The sequence below is a fragment of the Scatophagus argus genome, chromosome 9 (assembly GCF_020382885.2).
Source record: "Scatophagus argus isolate fScaArg1 chromosome 9, fScaArg1.pri, whole genome shotgun sequence".
Taxonomy (NCBI): Eukaryota; Metazoa; Chordata; class Actinopteri; family Scatophagidae; genus Scatophagus; species Scatophagus argus.
Genome location: NC_058501.1, coordinates 22612246 through 22627560, shown reverse-complemented (window position 1 = coordinate 22627560; position 15315 = coordinate 22612246). Strand labels below are relative to the sequence as shown.

Below are 15315 nucleotides of genomic sequence, written 5' to 3'. Positions count from 1 at the left end.
AATGCACAAAGCCAAAGCTGTCTGGTTTTGCTGATCCCGACTTCTCCTCAAGCACCACAAGGAGCTTGACGTTTGGGTTTTTGAGTGAACTTGGCACACACAATCATGTTTCCTTACGTTTCATCTGGCGCCATCTGCAGGTCAAAAGTGAAATGTTTCAGGAAAACACACCTGCCAAACAAAGGGCTGCTTAGTGCTGTTGTTATGTTTAGTTATGATGGCGACAGAGGTAAACTGACCTTAGCTGTTAGCCTCAGATCCATTTACAGACTGGTAGTCTTATTCCAGTCCGCTAATAACCGCAGTCCTGAGGACTCGCCTTAATGTTCAGGTCTGTACAGATTTTGCGGATTTGGACTCTTTCATTCTGTTTGTTTTGTCGTGTCATATTAAGTCAGAACCTCACACAGATGTGATGCCGCTGACGTACTCGGGGCAAAAAGACGTACAAGAGACCTCTTTATTGAATTTATTAAGTTGTTTTCAGACACTCAAAACTGATCAGCCCGTCACTAGTAATGCTGTTTTACATCATTAAAATTCATTGAGCTGTAAGAGACACCACCAGTAGGGTTAATGATGCTACCTGCTCATAGCTGTAGGTTAGCAAGTCCAATACAGTCTGTCATATAAAATCGAAGGGCAGTCATTAATTAAAACATGATCAACACTGTGCAATGCAATAAAAGTTCTTTTCAAACATGACCATGGACCATTTCTGAGAAAAGTAACAAGACACCAGAGAGGGATTTTGTTAATAACACTACATATACCTAAAAAGACCACCACTGTTTAACATCTGACCTGTTTGTGACAAGGTCTAAGGATGAAAATTTAAAAAATAAAAACAAAAAGCAGACCCATGTTGAACTGTACAATTGTTCGGAATCTCTAGATAATTTCCTGGTGAGCTCACGAGTCCTGCAAGCTGTTCTAAAGGAGGAAGAAGACAACATTGCAACATTGCACCCTATAACAACATTAGAGTATAATTTTTTTCCACAGACTTGTGATAATGGGTAGCAGTCCAATCGTGTGTTTGTGTGCTGTCTGAAGTCCATTCTCAAAACAATCCCCTCCCGTTTTACTGAAATCACCCAAATTGATGGAGGTTGATTACTGGCCTGAACAGAAACAGAGTGGATCAACAAAGACAAGAGTTTAACACAGAACTAGCCAAGTCTCTGCAAGACATCTCACGAAGCAGGATGTTCGACGGTCTTCAAGATTCCTGTTGATTTTCTTTTCAATGTGAAGCCATATCAGTGCCAGAATTCGATGATGGCGCAAACATGAAAGCATTTGTTAAATGGCAAAGCCAAATTTAAAAACCCTGTCATATCAGACACATGTTGGCCTGAAACTGTTGATTCCTGATGATCCTGCACTTCCAGAACTTGTTTTTCAACATGATGTATGGCAACGTGACGAGCCCATATCGCTCTGCAGATGGCTACGCATAACGATAAGCCAGATGTGTATCGAGACGCTTTGTCTTCAACGTTAAAAAAGACTTTTCTGTGCATTTTCCAACTTTCCCCCCCAAAAAAACAGCCAGAACCAAATTTATTTTCTGCACTTTCCATTCGGAGCCTTGGATGAAGATGTCTTCTTGTGTAACAGATGTGAGGAGGGAGAGATTCTTGGTTTCCTGGCACTGTCTAAATACCTCGATGGCTCATGACAAACAGTCCGAGAAGCCAGGCGTCTCGAGATTCAACAATTTGGTTTTCTCCTGATTGTGAGCATAACTTAACCCGCACACGAAGAGCATTACAGGCAACGTCATTCGCATCCAGTCGACCCTGTGAAGTGACAAATGAGGCTACACCTTCTCATCAGCAAATCACGCTTGGAAATTCACACACGACACAATCACACGTTCACAGGTTTCTCGCTCGCTCGTCTTTCTCAAACGGGGTTAGTCTTACAACTGAACAAGAAATAAAAATGTGTGTGTTTTTTTTAGGCGTTGTAGTGATACATGCATCCATTATACTGATATACACTTCTTAAAAAAAGTTAAAAAAAAAAAAAAGAAAAGAAAAAAAAAGAACATCAACAAAAAGGTATTAGAAATGCAGCTATACAGAGTCTTTTAGCTATTCCAGGGGAGTGAGGCTGACGGTCAGGTCTGACATCAGGAAGCCAATGAGCCTGATGTCCAGATGCTGTTCAGCTGAGAGGGTGGGGGCAGAAGGGGAGGAAGTGTGTGTGTGTGTGTGTGTGGGGGGGGGGCGGGGGTGAGCAGGAAGAGCTGGGTTAGTTACTGCAGCAGGGACGGCTGGTGGGCTGAGCCGTCTCTGTCAGGTCCACTCCTCGGTTCCGCCCGCTGCTGCCGCTGGCTGCTTGAGGCTCGTTCTTGGGTAGCTTTTTTGCTGTAATGACATAGAAACAAGATTGGCGATAAAAAGAAAAAAAATTAAAATAAAATAAAATCAGACAGCTCCACCTACGGTGACACCAAATTAGTGCTTAAGGCCACTTTCACACTAAATCCTCTTTGTTTGAGTTCATAACTTACATGTACAGTCACATTGCTGGTTGATCCCAGCCTGCAGTGCTCATAATATTAGAAGTTATTACATTTTTTTTGCAGAGCAAAAGCACCTAAAAATCTGTGACAAACAGGGATGAAGCTGAGAAGTTCCTACAAATGCTTTTAGCCCTGGGCTAAGTGCAGTGTGAAAAGCCCTTGCGGCGTTCTCAGGGACATCACGCCTCCGCATTAACCGTTATCAGCGTGGGCAATATGGAGCTGTAATTTGCAAAAACGTGTCGAAACCATCGCTCTCGGTTGCCTCTGCCGCACCTGCTGAAGCCTTGTTAAACTAAACCAACAGTTCAAATGGAATAGACCCGAAGGCGTATTTTGACTTTGTGAAGGAGGCACATTCAGGCTCAAACGGGGTGTTAAGCTGCTCTTTAAAGATAATTTGTCGATAATCATTTGGATACATTAGTATAGTTTAGGACAACAAATAAAATCACATAAGAGAGGAATAACACATAACAGGCACAGATGTTTTAGGGCCCTACACACCCACATGGGTGTCTTTACGCACAGCCTGTGGGTGATAAGAAGTCAGGCAAAAGAAGTGAAAACACCTGCACGGGCGGTGTGATGGTGTGTAGGGGGGTTTCATTTATTTTTGAGCAAAATGTGACCATAATGTGAACTGAGCAGATTTATCAGCACTCTCTAGTGGACAAACCGTGTATTAGAAACACCATTTCTATACGTGAAACTACATTTTACTTTGTGAACACTGAGGCCACCTGTTAAATCACTTTATTCATAAAGCCCAAAATCACAGGTCACAACGACTCACTGCGATTGTTTTATGAAATAAACTGTGTGTTCTTCACATGTAAGTGGAGCTAAAGCTTTCAGGTGTTGTTTCACAGTTCAGGGACAAAGGCCACAGTGTCCTTCAGACAACCTGAAGGTGTGGCTAAGCCTACATGTCTTCCCCTGAGGAGACGTTCTTACTACACTGAGACCAAAACTGCATTCCAACAAGGTCTAAAAACCAGGACATTTACAAAAAGACTTACAGGTACATTATGGGCTGCAACATCTAATTTCAACCGACACTCGACTAAACAAGTGGACTAACAACTAAACAACATACCAGCTTAGTCGTAACTAACGTACACCCATTTAACCTGCAAATATGTGAAATCAACTCCATTTGGAGGCGACTAACACAACAACAGTCACAATATTTGCTGTTAAACAGAACATAATGGATTTATTTCATATTACTGTTGGCATCTGCAGAAATACAGCTGGAAAGCTTAAGATATATGAGACACTTACCTATGGCCATGAATATTTCATTCACGTTCATAGAGGTCTTTGCTGATGTTTCCATAAAAAGCAAGCTGTTGTCATCTGCGTATGACTGTGCATCCTACAAAAATGAAATCAGGAAATCATTAATTAAATAGGTTTAAGTACCTCACAGTTTGTATGGACAAAACAGCTAAATGTGGATGAAGCACAGTCAGGCTTTGGACCAATCAGGCAGAGACTGATGGTGTGTCACCATGTCTCACAAATAATAATCACTCTGTTAATGATTTATGTAACCTTCATCAGACGTTAATGCAACATGTTATAGTTAATTAATAGAGATTTAAAGAACCCACACCTGGAAGTCCAGTGCTCTCTTGTTTGAGAGATCAGCCTTGTTCCCAGCCAGAGCTATTACAATATTTGGACTGGCTTGTCTCTGAAGCTCTTTAACCCAGTTCTTCGCCCGTACAAATGACTCCTGGCAAACAAAACAGGGAGGGGTGAGGGTTGGAGGATGGGGGTTGGATGGGGGGGGGGTGACTCAGTTAGTGAAAATAACAATAAGATCCATGTGATGGAAAGATGAGGACAACAGGAGCCTTCCCATGACATCTGGCGAGGCTTTCACAAACTATGCTTCCCATGAAATAAATGAAAATGTCTTACACTCAGGTAGAGTAAAAGCAGCATTTCGTACAGCAAGTTCTACTGTGAAGCAGAAGTTAAGCACACGATTTTATTTTAAAACGTGGACTACATGTTTGCTCTTTGAGCTCTGAAGACAAAGGACTCTCTCTCTCTTTGTTCAAGACACTGTTTGTGATTGAGGAACGCTCATAGCTTATACAAATGTTGCCATTAAACTCTGTCTATCTCCTCATCCTATTGTGTCACCAACTTTTTACAAAACCAAGTGACTATCGTCGTTTTAGTGGTAACTGTGAACACCTGCCTTATTGAAGTGGAGCAAGTAGAAATATTTTTAGGTGTTAATGTAATGTGTAACCTATTTTGAGTCAAGTGACTCATGTACATATGAGGTATAGACTGCCTACAAAACACTGTGCTCCTGAATGATGACTCATCTCTTTTTTGATTGAACTAAATGTAAGATGGAAACTCCCCACTATCATCTCAACGCTGACAACAGTGCTGTTAGTGAAAGCTGCGCTGGTAACAGCAACTACATGACAGAAGACCCGCGACCTGACTCACCTCATTTGTTATATCATACACCACAATGGCTGCCTGGGCACCTCTGTAGTACATGGGAGCCAGACTGTGGTAGCGCTCCTGACCAGCTGTGTCCCAGATTTCAAACTTGACTGTTGTGTCGTCCAAACATACTGTCTGAGTCAGAAAGGCAGCTGCAGGGACACAAAAGCAGAAAAAGCTCTGAAAACTGGGCCAGTGGCTACTGATCTACACAAAATGTGTGTAAGTGAAGGTGATAATTAAAGTACAACACTGAATGCAATCTCAGGTGGATTATCTGGTTGACTTGGTCCACATTTGGACTATGAGGCCCTAGTAATATCAAACATGTTTTAGAGTGAACATTCAAAACCTGTATGTTTGCTGAAGCATTAAGCAGGGCGGGACTCACACAAACACATTTTTAAATTTACGCCAGTAAGCTTCACTGACAACAATGCTCTTTGCTATTCTGGGGATTGTACAAATTACAAATTACACAAACCTTTCGGCCATCACTGTCCACTGACTGAATCTCTCTGGTTATGGATTTACCCAGACTCTCGTTTTAGGATTTTTTTTTTTTGTTTCTTTATTAGGCATATTAACACATATTGATGCATACTGGGTAGATCACCTCAGCTGTACCTTTACGTTATTCATGCCTAATAATCCATTGCGTACATTCACATTCTGATTCAGATTTTTTATTAATCTACAGGTGTTCTTATTTGATCTAAGCTGCAACTGAAAATAGTAACACACTATATCCTCTAAGTATTATGTTTGCCAAAGGGCAATAAGTGTAGGATGGTGCAGATAATAACAGATTTCTTCAACCTCACCCAAGCTACTGGACATGCCAGGAACTATGGGCAGATGTCCAGGAAATCACCTTATTATTTCTACAGTTCTCTGTTAGTATCTGTCATTCTCAAACACTCTCACAATTCTTCATCTTCAGTTGAAAACTAAAAACTCATGTCATCATTTTCCCTTTTTTCCTCAAATCAATCCTATATTATACACCATCATGCGCTTTTTACTGTGTTAAAACGTTTCCTCCGCTCTCAGAAGTACTGTCTTTACTCTGACTCTATAAATGCTAATCCTGTATTTTGTAATTTTGTGATCTTATTACTGACTGGGACTAGAGCTGCACCACATGGAGAAAAAACCCAAAAAAAATTCAAACATGCCGGGATTATTTTTGACAGATATAACTGTTGTGATATGATTCATGATTCAGAATTGGTGGAATGATCATTTCGTCCTGACAAATTTAATCTTCAATGAGAAAACTATTAAAATCACAATGATGTGACATTTTTTTCACTGTGACAGTTTTTCTGGGACCGAAGACTGGATTTGTTTGTACCTTTATGATGATATTTCATGCTTATTCCACTCTTTGATTTATTGCAAGTCTTTCCATAACAAGAAGGTGAGTAAAGTATGTCAGTGATATCACTCCTTGCACACAGTTTTGCAGACCTGTTCATGACTTGGCCTCATGGAGATACTTACCTCCGATTGTGCTCTCTTGGAATTCGTGAAACTGTCCTTTGACAAAACGAAGGACGAGACTTGACTTTCCCACAGCCGACTCTCCTAAAAGCACAAGTTTGAATTGGCAGATCTTGTTGCCTGCGTTTGGCCCATTGGGTCGTGTAGCTCCGCCTCTACTTGCCATGTCACACTGTCCGGTCTCTTCCTCTGGACGCTGAGGTGCCGTGAAAAACCGTAGAAAATACCTGAGCAGGAGAGAGAAAAGAAAGCCAAGAGTCACTGTCACATAAGAAAATCTAAACGATTCAAACATATATATCATTTTGGTTAAAACTTAAACTTACAGGTTTGCTGTGTTTAGAAAACAACTGTATGATTTTTGACATTTTATTGTCTGCAAGGGTAATCACTTAGGAATCTCACTGTTTTAATGTTATACTCTTGGTCTGGCAATATTTCCTTTAAAACAATCAATCCAAACCCTGTAGCCAAAGCACCACAGATGTCAAATTTTCGTGGAGGGAAATTCACTTTAGTTTGCTTCGCACCAAGTCAACAAGAGTTTCACTTTACCAGCTACACTTTATTTCCTTTCCAAACAATAGTTGGTGGCTTGCCATGACCAGCTGAGCAAATAAGTGTAACAGGTATGACAAAAATATACTAGGGCTTGCAGATAGTGTAATGACAGTCAATTTTCCCCCTGAGAGAGACGCCAGCATTTTGGCAACTGATGTTGCTCAAAACACATCTGAACTTTAGTTTCCAAAATTGCCAAGGTTTCTCTCCTGCCAATGTATCTGGTGTAGCTTTTAAAATCAACAACAAACCTCTGGCAACTCTGGCTTGTAGATTTAGGTTATGTGAGACAGACTGTCACAACAGGGATTAGTATGACTTGGGCCTGGGCACAGACAGTTACAGACACTTTTTTATCTGCCGGTCTGGAGATTTAAGGTGAATATCAACACTAACCATATCAACCAGACAACAACAGATTCTCTTTGTAACTTAGACATTCCTCATTACCACCAATCAAGTAAAAACGGAGCATCAGTCCGAAAATAATTGCTGTTAACTTCGTCCAAATCGCGTTACGACACAGTTGCCCACAAATAACCTGTTATGTTGTTGTTGACTGGCTCGAATTAGCCGAGGAACGAGTGCTAGCGTTAGCAACACAGCTAGCTACCTAGTAAGTTCAAAATGTCTCGCCCAAAGCCAATCTCTGCCTGCGAGAAAGCGTAATTTACCATGTATAACCTTAGTTCCAGTTTGGCTATCATAGTACATACCGATCTTATTCACACCAGATCTGAAATTTATATTACGTTAGAGAATGCCAAGACACAGATGATGCAGTTTTGGGTGTGTACAGCTAATGACAGCTAGCTAACCTTAGCCGCATGACGCTAATTTAGTGAAATGTCTGATCAACCAGTGGACTAAACAGAGTCACAGATGTTTGTTGGTTTAAACCAGGGTTAGCGCTGACATGTGAATGGTCGAGACATGACGACTGATCCGGATTCAACAACCGAACAACGTTAACTTACTGTGCTAACTAGCTTGGCCCTTCCAGTGTCGGATAGCTAACGTTAACGCTAGCCAGCCTGATAATAGACACTGGGCTGGCTAAAACAGTGAGTGAACGCTGTTTAGCTGTGGCCGCATCGGGAGGAGCCCCCCCGGATAGCCGCTAGCTAGCTAGCTAACGCTAATAGTAGCTACTCACCTTCCAAAAGCAGGAAGCCAGATAATGCGAATGGTGTCTCCAGGATAATATTTGTGGCACCTCACAGTGTGTCGAGTACCCAGTCAGCTACTGTAACGTTAGATTTCATAAGGCTCCGCGATGTCCCTCTCCCACTTCTTTCAACTTCCCTTTTCGCATTGTACGAAAGATGATGACAGATCGTATGACTGGAATTGACAATCCGCCTACGTATTGCTGCGATGGACCAATCATATGTTAGGATTTATTCCCAATTTAGTGGTGTGTGATTGTCCCCCAAAAATTAGACACAGCAATAAAATACTATCGAGACTTTCACCGGAATACTAGAGAGAAAGTAAAAACGTAAGAGGAAATTTATTAAGCTGTCTGTAGAGTAGTTATTGGAAAAGAAATACCAAAACGAGTTTTGTCATATTTTTTGATTGACTATCAGTGTGCATTACCTGGGCATATAAATCTCACATTAAATTAGTCCACATAAATTTATACTGAATTGAAAAGTATATTAGCCTGTAACAGCAATTTGAAGTGAACTGACTGGTGTTGCTAAGCAACGGAACTCAAACAGGTGCACTACGTAGCGTTTAACCGAAGAATTTGCTGTAGCTATCAGGAGAATTGATTAAAAAAAAACAAAAAACTTTTCCCAGGTAGAGAAGACGAAAGGTAAAGATACAAGGTGAAGTTTAAAAGTTGTGGATTTAAGATGAATGCGACTGACGGGAATACCTCTTACCAACTGAAATTTATCAATAGAAGTCCGAACATACGAACGGTAAGTCAGCATTAAGATAGCTAGCTATCTTACGCCTGCTATTTTGAGCTAAATAGGCTATCAGGCAGAATAGCCAACTGCATTTTTTTTCTTTTTTACCACCAGGCTGGGAAACTAAAACCTGCAGGAGACAGCGCGAAGACCTGCTTCCAAGAAATGGCAAGGGTAAGTCCACTTTCTAAGTGTGTGTGAGCTTTTTGACAGAGGAATATAACGTAAGTTAGCAGTTTAGTATTGCAGCTTTATCAGTGGAGAGCCTTCCTTTACGTGCAATATCAGTTTTATCTCTGACTTTGGCATTGAAAAGTGTATGTTCATTCTGTGAGGTGCCATATGAATTCCTTTTCCTTTTCAGTCCCCTACCCCACCGGTGGTAAGGAAATTTCGCAACAGCATCCAGCCAGAGCCAGGAGCTGCCAGAGTGCACCACGGGAAGGCAGACGATCCGGTTGTCGCCCCCACTCTTGTTCATGGCATCAGCACCAAATCTACCCTCACCGTCAGTGTACTTTTGTGTTAAAGTGGCAGTTACTTTGGGTTTTATTATCCCAGATCGGGTGGGTTGAAATACTTTTCGATTGCTGACACTGAATTATTCATTACTCTGTTTGGCGATGAGATTTATGTCTTGACTAAATTGAGGACCAAAAATTCTTAATTGCTGCAATCCAACTTGTACAATGTGTCTTTTGTCAGCTAATGGATCCTTTTAAGGAAAGAGGATCACTGTAATATGTTCAGTGTTTGCTTTAACACATACTACATGCTAAAACATAAAATACTGTGTGATTAGTTAACGGCACAAGCTGACTTTACATACACCGTCTTAAGCATGCTCAGTTTAGATGATATCCACAATGTGGATTTACATTCTTTACTTTTATGTGATTCCAACAGGGCACAGGCTTACTCAATCCTCCCCAAAAGACCCTGTTCCAAGAGAAGTTGCAAGAGCTCAGTGAAGCAGTGTACACCTCAAGTCAAAAAGCACCGTTGGGCAGGTCCTGTGATCGGCACGTTAGACTTCCCGCTTGGTGTGACGACAAAACTACATATGGTGTGAAAACAGTTAGAGGTATGTGCATCCTCAAACAAGGTTGTGGTGGATACAAATAAGAAGAAAATAGAAAAAAATCAAGCTTATACTTATGTTACTCTTCTCCTCCAAATGTTTGGTTTTGTTCTGTTTGGGGTATAGTAAGAGTAGGAATAATTTTACTGAAATGAAGAGCTTCCTCTTTTTTGAATGTCTCACTTTCCTTTTTTGTCCAGATTTGGATGTGCGTGAAATTATTCGTCCTTCAAAAACCGCAGAGGAGGTGGACAAGGAAGCTCAGGAGGGACACAAGGCTTACGTTCGTAGCCACAACGGCTATTTTGTTGGTAAGAAGAATGTAAAAATATATGTTATTCATAAGGTCTTGTTGATCATTTTGAAATGTGATGTCTGCCTTTTACCACAATAAAACCACCTTGCTCTACTCCAGGTGAGCAGATTGACAGGAAGTACGACTGGAGTCACTACAGTAAAGACAGCAGATTTGGGATCCTCACCCCTCATTTCAACGATGGCCGTAATGTCGGCAAAAGTCTCCGGTGGCTGGGGGAAACACAAAAGTAAGCGCTGCAATAAGTGGCCACAAGTGTTTGGTTGATCATTTCTATAGCACTATGCACTATGTATATACAGTGTGTGCAGTATATGTTGCTATTGTGTTGTAGGTTTTACAATCCAAAAACTGTTTGGAAGAGATCTGGAAACAGGGAAAAGATGGCGCAGCAACTTGGCAAAACAAACAATGCGTGAGTTCCCGTCACACTTCCTCTGACCAGTTCTGCGACCTCTGTGTACACACTACTGAAATATGTTTAACAACTTTTATTTCAGGAGAGGAAATACCTTGAATGTTCCACCAGATCACACTTTTGGAATTCTCTTACCGCTGGATGAATATGGTAGAGTTTATTTAAAAAAATGTCTTTCCTGTGTTCCATATAAGAAGACGTGTCAGCAGATGGCGTGTCCTGTAAATTACACTCTGGAAGCTGGAGCTTTTTTTTTTTTTGTTCAAGTTCATCAGATATTTTGCTTCCTTCCTGCAGGTGTTGGAGACATAATCTGCTCCACTGAGCCAGGTCAGTATGTGAGAGGCCGAGACCAGCAGCGCAGCCTGGTCAACGCAGTGCGACACCACCTGAAGAAGGTCAACTTCCACAACTTCCCCTCCCTGCTGCAGGCGTTCAGACACTATGACAAGGTATGACTGGAGTCACTTTGGCTCCACATTGCTGACTTGTATTTTCCACCTGCTGACTATTTAACTTATCATGTTTAAAGCAATCTGAAAAAAGACAGTGCCACTTTATTCAACACACAAAAGCAACATAGCATGACTTCCAAAATTCACCTTTTTATATTGAAGAATAATCAAAGAAATCTGGAACAATGAATGAATAACATTAATAAACATGTAAAGCCCTGGCAGCTTTTATTGATGTTGGTTGTGTTTGACAGTTCGAAATGTCTCCTGTGAGCAAAGACCAGCTGTTTTTATGAGGCCAGGGCTGTGACACTGTTGTTAAGACATGTGATAAAGTAACAGTAGCTTTAAAATTCCTATTACTGTCTCACACGGAACATATTGTAGTTTTTGAGCCTGTTTTGTTTATGTGAATCCCTAGAAAGGCAAAGGAATGATTGACAAAGAGGACCTGCAGGCAGTGTGCCGCCAGTTCCAGCTGGACGTGAGCGAGCCAGTCTTGGATGACTTGATGGACTGCTGTGACGCAGACAAGGACGGACTCATCAACTTCCTAGAGTTTTCTAACTTTCTCAACTGGAAGAACAAGATGCCCATCAACAGTCGAGAGCAACGCATTATGACAAATGGTCAGTAAAATGGATTTTAATGTATCGGTTTATTCGCTAAGATGCTGGTTATGTCATCCTTAAAGTGGGCATAATTTTCCAGAACTGCTCTGCTTCACATTCACATTTCTACGCATTAATTTCCCCTCAGGTCTCAGGAGCCGAGTTACAAATGCAGTTAGGTGTTTTGTGTTTATGGTATTTCAGGTTACAATAAGAATCTGGAAATGAAAGACTTGAACACTTTCTACTTGTTTTGTCTCCTGCAGAGCGTCAGACCAGCTCGGCACCAGCCAACACAGGGAGAAAGCCTTCATCAGAATCGGCACAGCTTCCTGCCTCTCAGGCCTTGGTTAAGCCTGAGGACCTGGAGCCTGTTGAGCCAGGCAGCTCGTTGAAGATCCTCAGGACCCTGAGGCGACCCAGGGCAGTCCCAGACCACTTCAAGACCTCCTCCTCCCTCATTGGAGATGGCAGTAATGTTCCATTTACATCAAGTAAGTCACAAATAGAGATGTGTCGTGTTAAGTATGCTGGATTTGTGGGTGACAACCTATGTTGGGATCCAGACTGTGGACGGTACAGAAAACAGGGGAGGTCAGGGGGGAAATAACAAAGAACAGCAATTTGCTCTTTCCTTTGCATGCAGATATCTTTCTAATGACACAAGTGCACATATTTGGAATCACGTTGTGAATAACAGAAAAAAATCTAGGCGATGTTATTATAACCTGTAATTATTAGAGATGGTGAGTCTTGCTTCTTATAAGATCACACTGTCTTAAATGCGTCACAAGTGGATTAATAAAAGTTTCCTTGAATTTCTGAAGCTCATGATTGACACACTTGTTGCTTTACAGGCCAGTTTGAGGACATCGTCTGTTTTTGACTGATGTCCACTGCATTTATAGGCACTAATTTAACATAAATATTCCATTCACTCGGATCATCTAAAAATAATTCATCATCAAGTGGTCTCTCTTCACATAGGCAGCCGCGCCTACGGGATCCCATCTGTGCGCTCCGACCTTCCAGCTCCGCGCATAAAGAGGATCAGTGACACTAACAACTACGGTGATGCATCCACGGCTGGAGATCTTCTGCATCCATCAGTTCACGCCCTTCGCGGTGTTCACGAGGAACACTTCTTCTGTCCTCGCACCAAGGAGGAGGTACGCACTGACGCACTGACGCACTGTGCACGAGATCAGTATCCGTATCGTGTACCCAAATAACCAAGGTGAGCAGATACATTCAGACCCACAGGAGAGGCCACCATGAAAACTGCTATCCAGGGTTTGTATGGTAATGAAAAAGGTGTTAAATTTAATATTTTAATGGACTTCTACGAATATCCGTTTTCAACATGACCTGACGTGTATGAACGCTGGCCATCTTTGAGTTTTATTATCCAAACTCGGTGTCACCCTTAATATTCTTTTATGTTAATTCTGCTGTTTCTGGTTCACACAGATCATTGACATTACAGAAAGTAAGATTTGAATGTTTAAGCTTTGCATATTCATATTGTTATTTCACATTCCAGTCCTTCCTTTCCTTCTTTTCTATTTGTTTTTTAATCTATTTTTTTTTAATTAAACTTTTGTCAAAGATTTGTTGATGGAACTTTTCCACCTTTTCCACCGTCAGCCTGTTTCATAATCATCCAGTGCATTTAGATAAAAATTAAATGAAAAAAATACTAGAAATACATAAATCTCAGTTATAATGTGACCTTGTTTTTGTAAAATGACTTTCTAATACTGACACTCTTCACCCTCTTCTTCACAGATTGCAGAGATTTTCAGGAATGTGGGTGTGAATATTTCTGAAGAGACGTTTGAGGAGGCCTGGAAGCTGGCGTCCATGAAGCATCCGGCAGGGGAGGTTTGTGTCGAGGTTTTCCGTAACGTACTCGCGGAAATAAAAGCGATGTAGTAACGTTCAGACTGTGTTTGCTCATGACAGCCAGTGTTTCTGTGTGAACGTTATATCTGCTGCCTGGTGGAAACTTTGCAGGACTAAGATGTTATTTTACACGACCTTCTCAAAACCTCAAAATAAAGCTATTTTAAAGAGCTGCAAGAAGGCATTTCTACTGAAAAATACAGTCCTCGTACACATCTGGAACAACGCAGACTTTTTCCCTCTGATGGTCAGAACTGATACCTGATGGTGGCGAGCCATGGTCTGAAAGCGAGCACCTTTTGTACTTTATCGTATTCTATTGTTAACATGCGGGATCAAGTTCCCTTAATAGTCACTCTGTCTGCTCTGCTCAGAGGAATAACTATGAATCCTATATATTTAAAGAGCATTAAAGAGCAACACATGCACATTAAATTTATGGAAATTTTTTTCACTAGAAACATCTGCTGGGCCGACTTGGATCTTGTGGCGGGGCCCTCACAGGCCCCTCCTTGGGCAGTCCAGGTCTAGAACCATCCATCACTTTTTGTCATTATATTGTTGTTCATGTGAGCTGGTAGGTGACCTGACTAAATACAGAGAACAACATCCTCTGCAGGTAGTTTCTTTGTGCTGTTGAATATTCTACTGCTGTTCTGCTATTCTGTTCAGCTGACTTAACCTTTTATTTCACCCTGTTACTTTATCAGGATCGCGGTTTTGAATCTGTTGAAACAACAATTACAAAAAGGGAACACACAAACATTAATGTTTAATGGCTAACATTAGCCTAATGTGTTTCATTATGAGCCCTGATCTGAGAATCCTCTTGACCTATTTTTCAGATTAAGGTCTTTTGAAGTGGTGCTGTTCTGTGATTTCATGAATTCATTGGAAGCCACTTCCTGGCAGAGCACCCAGCCAAAGGAGGGTTGTGTGCTGTGTTGTCAGCTTATAACATTGTAGTATCACATACAGTGTTCCAGGTAGTCATTAATTAATTAATAATTCATTCTGAGAATTCATCCAAGAGGACAAAACTGTCAGCATATGTATGTAAGGACGGAGTTTTTGTTTTTTCCCAGATGTGAACCAACCCTCTTCTGATATCAACCAGGCTCATATTTTCTCACCCAGCTGAGAGAACATCAGTATGCAAGGAAATGTCAGAAATGCACGTATTGGTGTTACAAAGCAGAATGTGTTCATCGTTGGTTTTGGTGGTTTGAAACCAGTCTGGATACTATGACTAGTTTCCTGTCTGTGGAAAAAAATGAAATGCACAGAAACACAGTGGAAAGTATTCTGCACATTAGACCGAATGGGTTAAAAAGTACCTGAAAAAGTAACAAAAACATACCTAAATGTTAAAAGGCGTCGTACTGCCGTCAAGTATTCAGTAGCCAACACAAGACAGACACAATATTAATACCACCACAAATTAAGACAGACTTGTCAGCCAGCAAGACATGTTTCCCTGTTAAATGTCAACTTATAGAGAATCAGTTTTTCTATTAAAA

General features: G+C 41.2%; 2 protein-coding genes across 3 annotated transcripts; one reads left to right on the top strand and one right to left on the bottom strand.

Annotated features, from left to right (window-relative positions):
- Window positions 1-455: 455 nt before the first annotated feature.
- Window positions 456-8405, bottom strand: rab5ab (RAB5A, member RAS oncogene family, b). 2 transcript variants are annotated; one of them, XM_046398867.1, is made up of 6 exons: window positions 8241-8400; window positions 6524-6750; window positions 5018-5169; window positions 4158-4280; window positions 3824-3917; window positions 456-2378 (listed from the first exon to the last, which is right to left on the bottom strand). In XM_046398867.1, the coding sequence occupies exons 2-6, from the start codon at window positions 6687-6689 to the stop codon at window positions 2263-2265; spliced, it is 651 nt and encodes a 216-aa protein (XP_046254823.1). In that variant the 5' UTR covers window positions 6690-6750; window positions 8241-8400; the 3' UTR covers window positions 456-2262. The 2 variants fall into 2 exon arrangements, with proteins under 2 accessions (XP_046254823.1, XP_046254825.1); XM_046398869.1 differs by lacking the exon at window positions 4158-4280 and having other exon boundaries at window positions 8241-8405.
- Window positions 8406-8456: 51 nt separating this feature from the next.
- efhb (EF-hand domain family, member B) lies at window positions 8457-13972 on the top strand. Its single transcript, XM_046398865.1, has 14 exons — window positions 8457-8585; window positions 8894-9018; window positions 9124-9183; window positions 9374-9517; window positions 9916-10093; window positions 10291-10401; window positions 10506-10635; window positions 10741-10821; window positions 10907-10974; window positions 11122-11276; window positions 11701-11908; window positions 12157-12384; window positions 12878-13059; window positions 13679-13972. The coding sequence occupies exons 2-14, from the start codon at window positions 8950-8952 to the stop codon at window positions 13823-13825; spliced, it is 1761 nt and encodes a 586-aa protein (XP_046254821.1). The 5' UTR covers window positions 8457-8585; window positions 8894-8949; the 3' UTR covers window positions 13826-13972.
- Window positions 13973-15315: the final 1343 nt, after the last annotated feature.

Bases quoted from the DNA above. Each gene is read 5' to 3' on its own strand.
- rab5ab (XM_046398867.1), bottom strand. From the start codon at position 6,689: ATGGCAAGTAGAGGCGGAGCTACACGACCCAATGGGCCAAACGCAGGC. The intron at 4,281-5,017 runs GTGAGTCAGGTC...TTTGTTTGCCAG, and splicing joins TGTATGATATAACAAATGAG to GAGTCATTTGTACGGGCGAA. The intron at 3,918-4,157 runs GTGTGGGTTCTT...TCATTTTTGTAG, and splicing joins AGAGAGCACTGGACTTCCAG to GATGCACAGTCATACGCAGA.
- efhb (XM_046398865.1), top strand. From the start codon at position 8,950: ATGAATGCGACTGACGGGAATACCTCTTACCAACTGAAATTTATCAAT. The intron at 10,094-10,290 runs GTATGTGCATCC...TTTTTTGTCCAG, and splicing joins TGGTGTGAAAACAGTTAGAG to ATTTGGATGTGCGTGAAATT. The intron at 13,060-13,678 runs GTACGCACTGAC...TCTTCTTCACAG, and splicing joins GTCCTCGCACCAAGGAGGAG to ATTGCAGAGATTTTCAGGAA.